Source organism: Sinocyclocheilus grahami, unplaced genomic scaffold (genome assembly GCF_001515645.1).
Source record: "Sinocyclocheilus grahami isolate Dianchi unplaced genomic scaffold, SAMN03320097.WGS_v1.1 scaffold870.1, whole genome shotgun sequence".
Taxonomy (NCBI): Eukaryota; Metazoa; Chordata; class Actinopteri; order Cypriniformes; family Cyprinidae; genus Sinocyclocheilus; species Sinocyclocheilus grahami.
Window position 1 is genome coordinate 244,860 of NW_015506049.1, and position 18,733 is coordinate 263,592.

At 37.5% G+C, this 18,733-nt stretch overlaps 1 protein-coding gene across 1 annotated transcript in view; it reads right to left on the minus strand.

The window, feature by feature from the left end:
* The window catches only part of LOC107563365 (netrin-1-like), a 60,949-nt gene extending 46,436 nt beyond the window's left edge, over positions 1-14,513 (minus strand). The window contains exons 1-2 of the mRNA XM_016248225.1: positions 14,460-14,513; positions 13,256-14,305 (exon numbers count right to left, since the gene is read on the minus strand). Of these exons, the coding sequence (XP_016103711.1) occupies positions 13,256-14,270 (1,015 nt within the window). The 5' untranslated portion in view covers positions 14,271-14,305; positions 14,460-14,513. The remainder of the gene's footprint in view (positions 1-13,255; positions 14,306-14,459) is intronic.
* Between the last annotated feature and the right edge of the window lie 4,220 nt (positions 14,514-18,733).

The following is an 18,733-nucleotide window of genomic DNA, read 5'->3' on the forward strand; positions in this document are numbered from 1 at the left end:
GAGTTGGTACTTAGTGCTCGCCATGGTTCTGGCATGCACTCCCGTCAGCATGGTGGCGTGCGTATACCGTTCCCCATAGCGACCCCTAGAGGATGCAGTTCAAAGTTCCCATGAAAGGGAATGTCTCAGGTTTCTTATGTAACCATGGTTACTCAGGGGAGTAGGGAACAAGACACTACGTCCTCTAGGTTTCTTGCCATGCTTCGGATGCAAGTTTCAGACGAAGAAGTGGATGATGTGTTCTCCCGGTGCCTATTTATACTATATTCGCACCGGTAGTAATGTCATGGCTGTCGCCGGCCAACGTGTTGTTGGTGTTTTTTCAATGTATGCTTCAGACACGGGTCACGACGAGGCGTTCCCCATAGCGACCCCTAGAGGATGCAGTGTCTCGTTCCCTACTCAGGGAACCATGGTTACATAAGTAACCTGAGACGTTTTTCCACCTATTTTTTATGCCAGTCAAAAAATATACTATAAATGTAACAGCACACCTTTCCTCAACAAGCCACACTTTTTCAGGAAGCACAATTATTTTTCATTTGAAATGACAACTGTTTAAAGAAAACCTAGCCTCATTGTGCCACACACGCTTTCTAATGTAACACACTTGTAACTAGGTGGCTTCCAGCAACAGGGTGGGAGAGGAAGAGGGAAAGAACTTCCTGCTGTGAGCCACAAGTGTGTTGTCCTGGGAAAGACACTGAAGCCAATTACATCCTGAGCAAGAGAGCACACACAATGCCCTGACCTGTGCAACTGTTTGCCTGGTAACCCTTGGCAACACCAACATGCAATATGTCATCGCTCTGTGACCAGCTTTCTGCATCTGTCAATACAATGTGGCACATCAGCTCCATCGAGTATTTGAAGTATTTCAAACACATTTTAAAACACAAACGAGTTGTACATTCAAATGCACAGTATGCCAATAAACATATATAATAAAATCAAACATGTATATTTACACTACTGTTCAAAAGTTTGGGGACGGTAAGATTTAAAAAAAAGTTTTTAAAGAAGTCTCTTAAAAAAATTAAGGCTGCATTTATTTGATCAAAAATGCAATAAAAACAGTAATATTGTGAAATATTATTACAATATAAAATAACTATTTTCTACTTTAACATATTGTAAAATGTAATTTATTCCTGTGATGCAAAGCTGAATTTTCTGCATCATTACTCCAGTCTTGAGTGTCACATGATCCTTCAGGAATCAGTCTAATATGCTGATTTGCTGCTCGAGAAACATTTCTTATTATTGTCAATGTTGAAAACAGTTGTGAACTTTTGAACAGTAATGTATATATAAACTAGTGTTCTCAGAAGTGCTTCAGGGAAAAGTTTTTTTTTCTTTAGTTTTACATATTGGGTCTGTTTTGAACTGTATTTACAAATTTATTTAGCATGCATTTGAATATGTAAGCTGTATTTGTGTTTGTGGACTGTACATGCATTTAAGTTTGGGGTATTTGTAGTGCATTAAAAAAGAGTGTGCTAAGGAAATGGCGAGTGTTTTAGCTCAGACCCTTGAATCTACGGAGCAGCTGCTGAGTGATATTGACGTTAGCTTTGTTGTGTTGGACACAGGACACAGAATTCACTCTGTTTCCCATTAGAGAGTGTAGAGGGCAGATAGCATATCTCAACAGAGTTATCCTGTGGAAATAGAGGTCGCTATCTGGACAAATATACCAGTTATAGGGCTCAGGCCTTTGGCGTGATTTGAAATGTCTCCAGCTAACCGCTCAGCTCAAACAGGAAGGATTCACCGGTTTCCAAAATTTAAGTTTTTCTGTATTCATTTACTGAATAGAAGAAATATTTTCCACACTGGAAGTGAAATGCTGATGTGAAGTGATGAAGTCAAATCCAGTCAAAACATATTTGGTGTCTACTATAGAGTGCTACAGGGATGATGTATTGATTGAGTGTTACAAGCTCTTGGTGCATAAAGAAGATCTGTAAAGTTGCAAAGACTAAAGTCTCAAATCCAAAGAGATATTCTTTATAAAAGTTAAGAGTCAGCTACACCTACCTTAAACGGCTCGTTCTAACATGCCCCCACATATCTACATCACTATGTGGAAATATTAGCATAATGCCACCCAAATGTGCACGCAAAGAAAGAAGGCGTGGTTTCAGGTTTAATGGTGGTGACGATGAGGTCATGCGACCGTGGTGCAGTTCGTTTGTAGCCTAAATTTAGCTTTTTATTTCTGTTGATCGTATTTAGGCTTCAAAATTCATAAAAGTTGTGCTAATTTGTGAAGATATGACAATCATAATGAGCACAAGAATCATAAACTTTTGTTTGTTACAGAGCTTATTTTCTGCAATAATCCCAAAGGCCAGTGGAAAAATACTATTAGGTTTTTGTCGAGAGAACCAGGGCGAACTTCTGGGTTGGGCTAAAAAATACATCATCACTGCAGTGCTCTATACAATGGGATTGAGTGGGATTTTTAACCAATGAGATTTCAGTGTGGGTGGGGCTACCCAGAATAAGAAAGTAAAATAAAAACTTTCCAGAATATTTAATCGTCTTTCCTCGTTTGAAACAACTAGGTAACCCAAGGCTGTTAATAGATGAAATTAACAAATAATATAATGACCTCTGAACCTACAGTACTTATATATCATATTTAACATATTATAGACTGAAACATTAATTTCTTGAAGTACAGTGGGTACGGAAAGTATTCAGACCCCCTTAAATTTTTCACTCTTTGTTATATTGCAGCCATTTGCTAAAATCATTTAAGTAAATTTTTTTCCTCATTAATGTACACACAGCACCCCATATTGACAGAAAAACACAGAATTGTTGACATTTTTGCAGATTTATTAAGCCCACTGTATATAACATGCAGACCTTGTTTCATTTTGACTTTACTGATGAGAAAGACGGTCGCTCTAACAACTAAGCCACAAATAAGGCAATGATCCCAAACTGGTTTTACAGACAGAAATCTGATCTTCTAAGATGGCATAATGTGCAAAGTTATTATGGCTTGAAAATGCCTCTGCTTTCTGACAGCATGCGGGCCACCCAGCGGGAGATCACGACTCTGCCTGAATCATCTCTCAACAGCCAATGACAAAAGACCTTCATCCATCATTTCCTCCCCATTGGCAGCCATTGTGCAGATGTAGTCATGATTGGACTCTGCAAGTAGTCATGTAGTCATGATTGTTCACTGCAAACACAGCCTTTGATGTTTGTTGGTGGGGGTGAGCTTCAAGTGAAGGTAACAGCAGTGTTGAGCAAGCTAGTTTGAAACTGTTAGCCAAGCTACATTACAAGCTACTCATCATTTAAAGTAGTTCAACTAGCAGCAGCAGATCTGAAAGGAATCTTACGTAATTGGCTAGAATAATACAAAAAAGTGGGTAATAGTAAAGGAATCTGGTCGTCTGTGCATTCCTAACCCTGGCTTCATCATGTGGCGGCACAAAAAAGAGTTTCTGAATTCTGTGCCAGTGTGTGTAATCCAAAAAAAGTGTGTGGGTGAGAGAGAGAGAGAGTGCACAAAACGTGTCTGTTTACTCTAGCATTCATTATTCCACCTTTTCTCTCCCTAGCTCAGGGTGGTCCTGCGCTAGCCAGAGCGCTATCGCAAATGCAGGCCAAAAAAGATTGCACAGCAAAACCAATAGAAACCTAAATGTCACCACACGCAAGCAGATATTGACTCTCTCACACATACACAACTACCCACAACCCTTAAACCCCAAAATACATGTTTACTTCTGAGCTGCTGTTGTGGTTGCCCACTAAAAGAATGTTAGCACGGTCAACATACTGTGTCATCAGTTTTGCAAACAATACTTACACATACGATGTGTTTAAATACTTAAATGATGCTTTTAAGGAATTTTTTGTACATGTGGCATGGTAATACCATAGTATTCTTTGAACGCCTCAGAGGATCATGTAAATATCATGGTTTATAGTTATGAGTTGTAATGTTGTGGGTAATGTAATGGGTTTTTAATGGCTGGTATTGTTATCTACATTCTTAAAAATAGGGTGTTTTTGCAATGATGCTGTAGAAGAGCAGTTTAAGGTTTCCCAAAGAACTTTTCAGTGAACAGTTCCTAAAAGAACCATGTTTTTTTTCTTATGGCGCTTTTCCACTGCGTGGTACAACTCGGCTCGGCACGGCTCAGTACGGCACGGCACGGCACGGTTCAGCTCGGCACGGTTTGCGTTTCCACTGCAGTTCAGTACCGCTCTAGAGTGGGCGGGATTATTCACATGGCATTATAGTTGCGCCGCCTCTATTGCCGCGACTCCTGAAAAAATGTTTCATTCCGCGTCACCCCATCAAGCTCGCTGGATCCGCTCCACTGCTATCAATGAGAGGAACGTCTGTATTTCCTCAACAGACAACAAAACAGCCACTTTTTGGTTGTTAAAAAAGGTGCGCTCGTTCAAAACAGTTGCGTTAGATCCTTCGCTGGCTGTGCTGATTTAAATTTAGCAGTTCTGTAGTGTTTGTGTCACAAGTCCAGTGGTAGTGACGATTCTCTCCGGCCAATCCGTGATCAGCAGAGTTTACACGTCACGTTTTGGTAACGGTACGGTTCACTTGGAACCTCAACCGAGGTGGTACTAAAAAAAGTACCAGGTACCAGGTGCTGTACCCAGTGGAAAACCCCCCAAAAGTGAACCGTACCGTGCCGTACCATGCAGTGGAAAAGCGCCATTTGTGTGAAGAGCATTTGAATAATCTGATGAACCTTTTTGGAATGGAAAGGTTCCATGGATGTTAAAAGTTCTTCATGGAACCATCAATGCCAATAAAGAATCTTGATTTTTTAAGGGGGTTTTAAAACTAAAAATGGAAAACTTTTTATGTGTTTTGGTTGTTCATTTACACGACAACAGCGTTTTGGGGGCTTGGAAAAAACTATTGAAAACTGTTTTTAAAGTACAAGTTTTTAAAAACAATACCATTATCATCTCTGTCCAAACTATGAAAACACACAAATTTATAAAAACGGAGACATCATGCGCATGAGATTTTAGGTATGTGCACAGGCGCGTAGTGTTTCTTTACAAAGCGACATCGCCACCTACTGGCCTGGCATGCATAATGTAGTGTTTTTAGTCGTTTTGTGACGGGTATCGTTTTGACAATATTGTCGTCTGTACATGAAACTTTTGAAAACGCAAAAGGAAAAACGTTTTCGTTTGTAGTACATCGTTATTAAGTAAATGTACCCTAAGAGTGGAGAGTGGAGAGTGGCTGATATATAACTCAAAATGAATAATTCAATTTCATTGTAAATGAGACTGATTGCTAAAATTAAAAAAAAAATACTTATTTAATATAATATTATTAAATGTAGAAAAAATATTGAAAAAATATATTTTTTTATTTTACCATTTATTCATTTTTAGAATATTTTTTGACATTTTTTTTTTTTTTTTTTATGGTTATGTTGTTGTTAATTAGTCTATGTTATTGGCTTCTCAAAATTCAAAATTGGTCAAATATTGGCTGATTTATTGGCCTGACCTATACAGTAGATTATATTAGATTCAACTTTATTGTGCAAAGTACAATACAAAGATACAGAAGCATCTTACCAGAAGTGCAAATAGGAAAAAAATATATGTATATACATAAAAGCATTATTTAATTAATGTTAAAGTGTATTTAGATGCACTGGTTGTGAAGGAGGTCGAAATTCATATAATTTATTTAGTTTCACAGTAAATATAAAAACATCATGATATTATCATTTGTTGTATATACTGTACATACTGCCACAGAACCATTTTATTCAGGTTCAGCATTTCACAGATGATCCTTCATTTTCCCAAGACAAGTGTATTTCAAAAGTGAATTCATCAGAGGACCTGAAACCTGCCGGAAAGCTTTGGCAACAATTTCAACCCCTGGGATGAAAAACCAGCACAGACATCCAAAAAGAGATTCAAATAATACCCAGAAGGCCAATCACAAATATACACAGACTGATGGGGGATTAAAAACATAAATATTAGCAGGGAAACCAGCAGAAGGCCAAAGCAAGCAGACCCTTCCACCAGAAAATGGACCAGCTCACCTAACCAGCCTCTAAAACCAGGATATATTGTGTTTTCTCTGAACTCCCATAAAGCAAAACAAAGCCTTTTGGCTCATAAGTCATGTGTGTTTTGAATTATGAACTCAACAAAACAAAATCCCTAAAACATGGAGCTCTTTGCCCAGAGGACTGGCGATACACTGGGGTTTGGATTTTGAAATCCCAAAATACATCCCTTTTGTGTTTTCTTTGTCTTGTTCTGTTCTGTTTTTTTCTTTCCCTCCCCTGTACTTTACCACAAAAGCACAAGCCTGTGATCCTACAGTTTTGGTTTGTCAAACAATGCTTGTGGTTTAGTGGATGTTTTTTAAAATGGCTATAACTAAACGAAATGCAATATTAAAGACGTGTTCTCTAGAGGACAAAAATAGCATAAACAGTCAATAGCAAGTAAATGCATAAATACTATAGAGCCATTAAAAATATGATGTTGTTTTTTCTTTAAATATCTATCAGAGGTGCTTTCTAAGGAAATAATCTTTTGCTCATAATTAAAGGAATGGTACACCCAAAATTCTGTAATTATTTCCTCAAGCTCAAGTTGTTCCAAACCTGCACAAGATTCTTCTGAACACAAAAGAAGATATTTTGAAGAATGTTAGTAACCAATCAGTTGATGGTAGCCATTGACTTCCATTGTATGGAAGAAAAAAAACTTCTCAGGCAATGGCTACCGCCAACTGTTTGGTTTCTAACATTCTTGTGAGCAGTGGTGGGCCGTCAGGGTCCAGCAAGGCCTTCTCTTCTGGCCTAAACACTATCAGAATCACTGACTTAGTTTTAATATATTTTTTCCATGAATGTGTATTAAATTATTCCCAGTAGTCTATTCTCTTCATTTCATAGCTTTTCTCTTGGTTGCTTTCAGTAGTGTATGTTTGTATTAGAGCTTTTATCCAATCATATTTCAGCAATCATGTGTTGCCAGAGTCAAAGAATGCTGCCTTGAGCCCTTCAGAATCAACATTCGATTGCCTGTAGCTTAAAATAAATGACAATGAAACCGTTGCTTTAACCAATCAGATTTCGAGTAGGCGACACTGGGGCCATCGAGCATGCGTACAATAACGTCCGCATTTTCACATCCTTTGATTTGGATAGTCAGAGAGCATACTAGTAGTCAGCGCTAGCAAACAGCACATTGTAAATCATTTTTGTTGTTTTCACAGTATTATTACTGTATTCTCAGGTTTCTTACTTCTTACGCTGTGTACAGTGTTACTGTAGATGTTCAAAGCATTCTGGGAAAATATTAGCCTACTGTAAATCTAAATACGGTAGTACTAAATGACAACACACCTCCTCGCACAACGGCTCTGTGACAGACTCATCGTGAAGATGAAAGCCCACTATAGAGTACGGTAGGTTAATTTTCATTTTTAACTTTTTTATCGCTTTATACATTTCATTCTGATGTTATTTGCAAGATATAAGTTATTTGCTCTAAGGAGCGCTCAGTTTCCGAGTCAAGCTGTATTAACCTCTCGTAGAGCGCTGGCAGACTTGTGGGGAGACTTGTGAAGATGAAAAGTCGTACGAGTATGTTAAATTGTTAGGTCAACTTTAAAACACATCTAATCGCCTTATTTGTTTTATACCAATGTTATTTGAGTTAATAAATGTCTGTAAGAACATCAAGGTGGACTATATTTTTGACATTTTATTAGGTTAATATTGATGCCTTAGCTAGAGATGATGAGCACATGATGACAAATCTTTAAGGCTACGGATGTGAGCAAATACAGTACATAACTCTAAGTGTTAAACTTATGAGCAGAGATGTGGCACAGTTAACTTGGTGGACAAAGCGGGGAAAAATCCCATTGACTTACACTGAAGGAGGCTCGCGTTTTCTTTTGAAATCTTTTATCTCATTGGCTGATCTTAATAAACTACAGATTTTGTGTTTTCTGCCCTGATGCATTTTGAGAGTTGAATGGTTTGAGTCAGCTGACTGCAGGGTCCCGCAAGGGTATGAGGAGATGTGTGAGTTTCCATGCAGTGGGTGTCAGAAGCAGCCCTAAAGGACTGACCAGCAGTCAAATGTTGAATATTGATGCCTTAGCTAGAGATGATGAGCACATGATGACAAATCTTTAAGGTTACGGATGTGAGCAAATACAGTACATAACTCTAAGTGTTAAACTTATGAGCAGAGATGTGGCACAGTTAACTTGGTGGACAAAGCGGGGGAAAATCCCATTGACTTACACTGAAGGAGGCTCGCGTTTTCTTTTGAAATCTTTTATCTCATTGGCTGATCTTAATAAACTACAGATTTTGTGTTTTCTGCCCTGATGCATTTTGAGAGTTGAATGGTTTGAGTCAGCTGACTGCAGGGTCCCGCAAGGGTATGAGGAGATGTGTGAGTTTCCATGCAGTGGGTGTCATAGATTATCATTGATGTATATTAAAATATTATAAAAATCTTTAAAAAAATATATATATATATAATAATTTTCAAAATTATAAACAAATTCATTTTTAATTTTTGATTGAAAAAAGGCTAAAATGTTACTGAAATATGTTTGAGCAAGAGGATTTTTTCCCCCTGCAGTGACACTGCAGCAATGAATAAAATAAAAAAATCATAATAATGTAATTACTATTATAAACAAAGTAATCAAAATATAGTATTTAAAAATATAATTTAATAAAAATATATAAAATGCTATGTTTTAGTTATAAATAAACTATGTTTATATTTTAGTTATAAATAAATAAATACAATTTGTTCCTGAAACCTGCACTTTTGTAACACCTTTGAACACACATGAGGAACTGAATGTCTAGCAGTCATTGTTTTCTGCAGGGAGACTCAAGAGGTTTTATGACATCACCCTTTTGCACAGTTCTTTCATCAAACTTATGGTCCGGCAACAACACGTACTGAGAAAACCACAGATGGTCCGCAGACCTCGAGCAGCTCTTCATGGTAGCCCAGAAATCTGCTCACGGTTCCTTTTAGTCTGCTCGCATCACAGCATGCCAAAAACACCACGACCAGCAGAGAGATCCAACGCAAGACAATTCCAGCAGTCTGCTCTGTGGCAAGAGCTGCGATGCACGTCTGCCTTAATTAGCTTCCACACACGGGTTAACTTGCTTATGTGAACGCTTACTCGACAACAAAGGTTTGCTAACAGAAACAGCAATCTGTCAACTATTCATTCAATTATACAATTCCTAATTGAAGTCTCCGCATAAATCTGGAGAGCAGAAACCCTTCGTTTTTAAGTTTCTGTGTTGGAAGGAGGATTGAGCTAATTTGGTGTTGATTTAATTACAGCTCATTGGAAAAACTCCTGCCAGCTGAAGACATATTTGTGCGCAATGAAATGTAATGTTTTGAAAGTTTCCAAAGAAGCAAAATTTTGGTCTGGTCATCAAGTCTACAAATGCTTTTAGTGAAATCTTGCGTGAAAGGTTTGATCTTAGGAATGCGCTATAGATCATCAATGAAATTTTCTGTCTTTATCAAGGGAGATTTTATAACCACTGTATATTTCCACCATGGAATAAAAATAAATAAATTTTAAAAAACTTTTCTCAGATTTTCAGATTTTTTCCCCCTCAGAATTGCAAGACATAACGTTGTAATTATAGCTTTTTTCATTTTTATTCCATGGCCAAAAAAAAAAAAAAAAGATTTGCGAGACATAAGCTCACAATTCTGAGGGAAAACAGTACAAATTGCGAGATCTAAACTCAGAATTGCAAGAAAAAAAAAGTCTGAATTTTGAGTTTTCTGAAATAAAAAGTCACAATGACTTTTTTATTTGAATTCTGTGGTTCATACAATTGCCCTTTTATGATCTAAAGTTTAAATACTGCAGTAGCTCAAAAATAGATATGTGCATTGTGGTATATATTAAATTCAATATCACACCAAAGAGCAATGTAATGGCACATTTAGCCTTTTTAAACCCATTATAAAAATTATTTTTACATTGTTTACACATGTCTGTGTAACTGTGAGAGATCCTGAGTCTGATGATCAGATTTTGTTATATCGCTACTCATATCTTACAAAGATACAAAGTTCACATATTAAGCAATCAGTAGTTCTGAAAGTACTCCGAAAACTACTGTGAGATCTCTATGCTTGAATAGTTTATGAAAGGTTAAATGCATCATAAACAGTGGCATCATGCACCTCATGTTTGAGTTCTGGCTTGCTTGATAAGATAAACCGCTCAAAATACTAAAAAATGTTTACCTTTTGAACTATTTTCTGTAACTATTTAACTAATTTTGAAAGGTCTCGAAAGTTGTATCTAAAAAGTTTTATCTTCATTCTCCACAATGCATGTGTGGAATATATGATAAATAAATACAACTGTTATATCGCTGCTCGTGTCTTACAAAAATACAAAGTTCACATACACTAGTACCAAGCCATCAGGAACTCAGAAAATACTCTGAAAACTACTATGTACTACTGTGAGATCTCTATGTCTGAAGCAGTTTATGAAAGTCAAAATGCATCAAAACACTTATATAACTATAAACTGCGGCATCAGTGTCGATTCTGGATTACTTGACAAGATAAACTTTTTAGCTATGTCGTGTAACTATTTGAAACAAATGATTAGATTGACCAAATTCACACAAGCAAAGAAATACATTTCAATAAATTAATAACAACTCTGTCACTGCGTTTTAGAGGTTTTTTTAACAAACGCGCAAATTTATTTTCACAAACGCATACAATTTTTGGAAGCTGCATTTAAAATTGTCTGTGATTGCACATGTTTGAATGAACATGATGCTTTTGATAGTGAAATCCAAAAATTGATTTTGAGCCACTTTTGTGTGATGATAAGTATTTTTCTATCAAATAATTAATATTATTTATGACCGATAACATGACATTATTTTAACCTCTGCATGTAAGACTTCCATATTATATTATATTATATTATATTATATTCTTAAAGTAATATGGTGATATTGAATGCATTTTCAAACAGCAGGCGTAGTTTTAGTAGTGTTTGCAAATGAACTGAATGCATCAGTAAGGTGAGACCTTTATCTTTATAAAGATTTTTATCATCATAATGCACAAATGTGGAATCAATAATTAAAAAATAATAGTATAAATACATGACCTATTTTAACAATTTGTTCTCAGTCTGCTGGCTTTTTGCCCTGCATGTTTTTGCAAGTTTGGCAAAAATTGTACAGGGCATACATAAAATCTGAAAGTATCTCTCTAGATAACATTCCTATTATGCTGCACATAATTTCCCACAAATACCTGCCTTGCCCACCTCATTCCACTGAGTAGAATGGAAAGAATCCGGACAGAAAGACTTACTCTTAATTATGAGGCACTTGATCAAAGCAAGTAAATTTGTACCAGATGTAACAATCTCTTTGAAAAAGTTTGATACAAAACTTTTGACCAGACGTTGTTTTTTTTCCCCCCTTTCTTTTTTGGATTCTGTCACAGATCTAATTTACAGCTTCATCATCGAGCAATCCTGTTCAACTCTGTATTGTCGCGTGCAAAAGCACACAGTGAGAAAACAGCTTCTGTCAGTCATCTCTCATATCATGATGGTGCCCTCATTCTCCATTCATGGGAATGAACTTTTATTTATAACCACAGGCCTACTGACACTCATTCATCTACTGCGCAACAATGTTCGCATACGCATGACGGCCATCTGCCAGGAGCGTTTAATATCTGTTCACACTTTTTTCATTTCGTTTTTGACTTCACCAAGTGACAACAAACTCATCAAACAGAGCATTTGCTGACAGCTTGAGTCATGTTTAACACGGCGTGAATAGAACAGGGAAAATCTTTTTTACGGCAGTAATTGTGACAGGCCATAAAATGAGCAAGTTATGAATTTGATGAAACACCTGCAGGAGCCCTTATTATGATCAAATTGTGAAAAAGAAAGGAATTATACAATTCTTTCACAATGAGATCCTCATGCTCATGTTTTTGTGACCGATTTTATTTTCTTCCTTAACAGGGGAAACCGACTTTTCATCTGGAAACCAGCAGTTTACTTTCAACTATCCTTCAATCTGATAATGACACCTGCCTTGCAATAACACGACAAGCCTTTTCAGCAAATCTCGCCCTCCAGAACGCTTCCTTCCACAGAATGGATGTTGAAAGGCACTTCCAAACTCAGTTACACCCACCCACCCATTAAGCTGAATAACTATGAGCACTATCTGTAAGGCCGGTACGACATGTGAATGATTTCGAGCTAATTTTGTTGCAAAGATTGCAACAGTAGCATGTTTAAAAATTAGATGACTTTGATTACAGAACAGATTTGTTTTAATCTAATCAAATGTCTCAAGTCTATTCAAATGATCACCTGTAGGAGTAAAAATGATGTGGGACTGTCTAGGATTTATGTGAAAACATGGACACATTGTCAGGTGTTCACGTGGGTAAAATGTGGGTAAAATACATTTTCTGAAGTATTCCTCACATTAAATATGCTAATAAAAGGTATATTCTTCTCACAACAAAAGCTGCAATAAAGTAAAACCTACTAATTTAACTGTTTTAAATTACAACGAATGCAGTTTATTTTGTGCATTTGAAAGTTCATACAATCATGAGATGCCTTCATAGATTAATGTTTAAAAGATTTTCTGATAGTAAAATATATATATATATATTTTTTTTTTTTATCATCCCAAGCTCCTAAAATAAAAAAGAAGAAGACTGATCTTTGCATTAACTGAAATTATACTTTTGGCACTAAAGTTGATCAATTAATCAAGAAAAAAGAAAGGATGACAAATCATTCAGACAAACTAAGACCTGCATAACTCAATTCCTTATTTTTTTTTACCTTTTTAGCATTTTGGAGATCTCGTGAGGTCCAAAAATCTGAAACCACTAATGAAATATTTATATATATTTAGCATTTTTCTAATCTAATATACGCATTTCTTTAATTATGAACTGCATACCATTTTGAGTAACAAAAGTAACAAAAACTATTTCAAAGTTTCAATTAAAATGGAATGTAGCCTCAGACTTTTGGACTTTTGGTATATTCCATTATACCATCGTCATAACGAGTCATGAAACCTATTATGAAATATATGCCTAAAAAAAGCACCAGCAGCAGCACTTGCTGAGTTAATGTGCATCAGAAATGACTCACCGACACATTCGTTCGCCTCTCTGGCCGTCGCGCGTTGCCACGGCCGGTCGTAGTGGAACGGCTTACACCTGTCACACTCCGGTCCAGCCGTGTTGTGCTTGCACTCGCACATTAGGTTCCCTTCTCGGTCCTTTACGCACTTTGACGCGTGCCCGTTACACTTACACCGACCGCCGACCTGCAGGTCAGACACGGCGTAAAAATACGAGTCCCTGGCGAGCTCCGAGTCATCCTCGTTCTCATCCCCGAACGTGTGCAGCCGGTTGAAGGTCACTTTGATATCGGTGGCCGTGACCCAGTCCTGCAGGACGGGAGAGTTGTCGAAGTCATGCGCGGAGGGTCTGCCATCCAGCGTGCTGAACGCGATGAGCCCACCTGTTAACGGCTGCATGTCCGTGTGCGAGTCCGTGCAGATGGCTTCCTGCTCGTTCTGCTTGGTGATGGCAGCTTTGCTCGGTTTGTTGTACATTTTCTTGCACTGGGTTGAGTAGAACTGAAACGGCACCCAGGTTTTTCCGTAATCCATGGACTTGAAGATGGCCATGGATTCAGGGCGAGGAGAGCAGAACTGGAGGCTCACGTAAGTCACCTCGAACTTCTTCCCCAAGGACAGCGTCAAAGTCACATTTTGCGGGTACTGCACGTAGTTCTCCGACTGCCAGCAGGTGAGGTTGTGAGGGTTGTTGAGGTCTGTCAGGTACGCGGGTGGATGCGACTTCTTGGGGTCCGTGGCGTCGCAGATGTTGCAGTCCCTCGATCTATCCTCGCCCTTCTCGGTCGCCACGCAGTACCGCGACGCCGGAGCGCCGCAGGTGCTGGATACGCGCACGTCCTTTCCGAACGCGGAGTTCACAAAGTCGGGGATGCAGCGTCTGGGGTTGCCGTTCTCGTCGTAACACGGGTCCGGAGGAGAGGATTGAGCTGCGAACATACTCATTCCGTATCCACCACGAGCACCAGCCACCATCCCGATGATGGACACCATGGAGACGCACGTTGCCAAAATCCTTATCATTGCAACCCGGGGTCCTCAGTGTCCCTGAAACAGCACTGAACAAAAAAGGAAACTTTTGCATTTAAAAAAGACCGAAATGCATGTACTTGGAATCATTTAGCGTGGAGTTTCCGATATACTATGTGTGAAAGATTTGTGCGTGATTACAGGCGACTTTTCTTAAAGACAAATCCACAAAGTGCACTTTACCTCTTTGCTCGGGTGGAGAAGTATGGCAGACCCGTCTAAAAAAGAAATTATAGGGTACTCTCCCTTTCTTTTCTCTCTCCCGGATATGTTGTAATCTCTTTTCTCCACTTTTTTAACCAATATGAAACAGAAAACCTGCTATTAGTTTCCAAGGCTTCCTTTCTTCCTCTGCCTAATGCCTAACTCATTCACACCTCTGCCTCTCTGTGACTGAGTGTCGCAGCTCAGTCCTTCTCTCTTTCTGCTGCTCTGCCTGAATTCAATAGGGGGTTCAGTCGTTTACCATTCTCTATGTGCGCCTGCTTTATTGCCCGTGTGTTGCAAGAAGCACAATGGAATTCTAATGTACGTTTTTATGTAGTTGCATTTCGAGTTATTGTTCATTATAGAGGAACTTTTGACTATCTGGAAAATAAAACTTTAAACTGTTTATTTACATCAGTTTTGGACGAAAAAAACTTTTTGTTATAAATACAAATCGAACTTTGAGCAAATTAATTTATATATATATATATATATATATATATATATAAAGAGAGAGAGAGAATATTTTTTATTAAAACTAAATGTATTTTTATTAAAAAAATAAATAAAATTAATTAAAATATTGTTTAGAACAGAAAAAACGCTAAATAACAAATCACTAAATCACTCTTATATTAAAACAGCAGAAAATATGTAATTTAACAAAATAAAGTACTACAAGAAAAATGAATGGATGGATGGATGGATAGATAGATGGATGGATGGATGGATGGAATAGATAGATAGATAGATAGATAGATAGATAGATAGATAGATCAACTAATTTACATTGCATGCAGATTGCAACTTTGCAGTTCCACTAAAGCAAAGTTGTTCATTGCATTTTGAGTTGTAAACCCAAAACCTTTTCACTGGATGCGACGTTTAATCTGTGAAAACGGTAATAAATCGCATATGCACATCATAAATGTGCATTAAAATCCAGACGCAGTTCTGATTACGCAAACCCGCTGTCGGCCACCCACCGTGTCCAGTACACACTTGTTGATTTACCGTTCCTCACAATAAAGAAACAGCGACACCGCGTGGTATAAAAGTAGTCACTCACTTTTTTTATGTTTGACGGTTGTTCTGGAACAGTGCAGGCATGAGAGTTGAGTAGGCATATAAATGCTCCAGTAGCTGACTTGTAATATAATTAAATAGAAACTCTGCGTGGCATTTAATGTTTGGCAGTTCCCAACTCGTTTGCCATTTTATAAGATTCTATCAAGCAGGAAATGTCAAAAAAATTTTTTTTTTTGTCATTTTTTGAAAATGATGCTCAAAGATGTGTGTGATTTGTGTTCCGTAGTTTTACGTTTCAAGCGAATACTGCTAATACTGTAGTGTAGCTCAGACTTTCACGTTAGGCCATATGTAAACGGCACACAGATGTTCAATAAGTTGATATTTGACTAAAACAATAAGCTTGTTAAAAATATGTCTTGTTTTTTGCAGGCAACTGTGTTTACGAGAGGATTTGTGATGCATGTGAAGATGAAGAGAAGAGCAGTAAAGATTTAAGCAAGGAACAATCATTAGTGTTCACTCTTGTGTGTTCAATCAGCGGAAGTGCAGGTCCAGTGAAAGCACAAAAACAGAACGGTGAAGAGCAACAAATTCATGAGTAGGGCCTATTCATCTTCTAAAAAGACTCAGTTTGATCACACGTGCTTTTTTATTTCTTGGCAGTAGATGAATGTTATACTTCTTATCCTGCGTGTCAGTTTTTCTCGCCACTGTCCTTGGTGCTGAAGTCATGGACAAACTAGAATAATGTCATCATCACAGGTCTCAGAGAAATAGCAGGTTTATAACTTTTATTAGCTTAAAGTCTTTAATGGTGTCCAAATCTTCGAATATCAAAGAATGTATGACTTCTGAGGTCTGATTTTTTTTTTATTATTATTATTTTTTATATTTCAGTTTATTCAATAATTCGTTTTTTTTATGACATTTTAATTTATATTTCAGTTTGAGAGTTCACCCAAAATTGAAAATTGGCTGAAAATGTACTCATGCTCAGGCCATCCAAGATGTAGATGTTTCTTTATCTGAACAGAGAGATGTAGCATTACATCACTTGCTCACCAATGGATCCTCTGCAGTGAATGGGTGCCGTCAGAATGAGAGTCCAAACAGCTGATAAAAACACAATAATCCACACCACCCCAGTCCATCAATTACAGTCTTGTGACTGATTTGTTTCTTACAAACATGCAGCTTTTCACGTCACAAGACATTAATTGATGGTCTGGAGTTATTTGTGGATTATTGTGATGTTTTTATCAGCTGTTTGGACTCTCATTCTGACGGCACCCATTCACTGCAGAGGATCCAATTGGTGAGCAAGTGATGTAATGCTAAATTTGTCTCAAATACTAAGATTGAGATTCCCTGGAACTATGGCTGCAACCAGGGCCGTCCTTAGGGGGGTGCAACTGGTGCGGCAACTGGCACCGGGCCCCGCGTCAGCTGAGGACGGCCCTGGCTGCAACACATCATTACACAGACTATATTTTAGCACTGATGTGTTGTGGGTTGCTTCCCACTTACGTGGTACAAAAATACTTTCGAGTTTTCCATCAGTGTTGGGTTTTATTCGATTCATGTAGGCACAATAGATTTTTTTATGATGACTGACCAATGATGACTCACACAGGTGAAATGCACAAATATAGAACTTAGGTCAATTTAGAATCACTAAAAACAGGAAATGCCTGTGCGTGTAAGTGTCAAGTTTCTCATGTCCTCTTTTTCATTAGCAAAGCTTAATGTCACAGATAAACTTCTTTTTTATCTCTTTGGTAGTAATGTCATAACTCTGCCTATGCCTATGGGGTTTTTCTTTTCTCTTTCTCTCTTTTTTTTTTTTTCTTTTTTTTTTGTGCATGTAAAAATATGGTACGGTAGACTGTCATTAGTCAAGCACCTTATTTTCTCATTTTGGAGTGAAATGAGAATTAGACTTACAGTCATGACATAAAAGCCAAATTCGAGGAGTTCTCTGACTACAGAGTGAAACAGTGTTGTGGTAAATGAATAGGAAGTAAACCGTTTCCTCGCATAAAAGACCTGTGTGCAGACATACAAAAAGTTGTTCCTTTTATGTGCATCTGACTGAGGTATGAGGGTTGGTGAGTCTGTAATCATAGAAAGCAAATATGGTTTTATTGGTTTGCTAAAGAGGAGAAGAAAATTAAATATTTTTTGTTTGTTTGTTTAATTAATTAATTAATTTAGGGCAGGGACTACATACGTGCTGCGCTTCGCTTTCATCGATAAAGTGTGAATGAACTGAAGCGGATTTGCATCAGACAAACAAAGGTAAGTTGATTTAAAGTGTTCTACGAACGTTCAAAACGTGCTTTAGTAAAGCTCGTGGCACAAAAATCTGCCTCCAACAAACTTATTCTCATTTGTTAGTAAAATTATGGCGATGTAAATTGATTTATTTAGGCCTATAATTTGTTTGTTTAACTCAGGTCAAGGTGCTTAACATGTTGTCACCATAACGGATCTAAAATATCTCGTTAGTTGACAATGTAGTCATTTAAACTGTATGTATTAATTTTTAACATTAAATATAAAACACGTACACTAAAATATTTTAGGCTATATATTCACAATATTTGGGCTAAAAAAATAATATATTTATTAAAGTAAAAAGAAAGTGTTGCTCGCAATCATTTTTGAAGCATTCGTTCAGAGGAAATAAGGAAATAAACATGATTTCAAAAAGGAGTTTATAGTACAGAAATGACTGAGTGTATAAAATGTTAAATTTAACAGCTCTTGGTCAATATTGGACCAAATTTAAATAACATGTACATGTAAGCTGGTTGGCTAGTTTTAGCTGGTCGTCCAGCCTGGTTATAGCTGGTTTGCAGGCTTGTTTTAAAGGGGTTTTGACCACTTCTTTAGCTGGACATGCTGGGAGTCCAGCGGTCCAACCAGCTAAAACCAGCTTGGCCAGGCTGGGAGACCAGAAACAAGCTAAGACCAGCCAACCTGCTTAGGCTGGTTTTAGCCTCTCTCTTTTTTCAGCATGGAGCTACTTGAGTTGGTCATAGGAGGCATTTAGGGAGATTTTATCTCTTGTCAATAATTAGTAGAGATCTAATTTTAAATATTACGTGACTCGGATGTTCGGATGTTTGAAATCACCATGTGGGTAATTATTTAACTCACCATTGTCCTCAATTCTGTTTCTGTAAGCACTGAATCGGTCAGTATAGTGAAGCCAG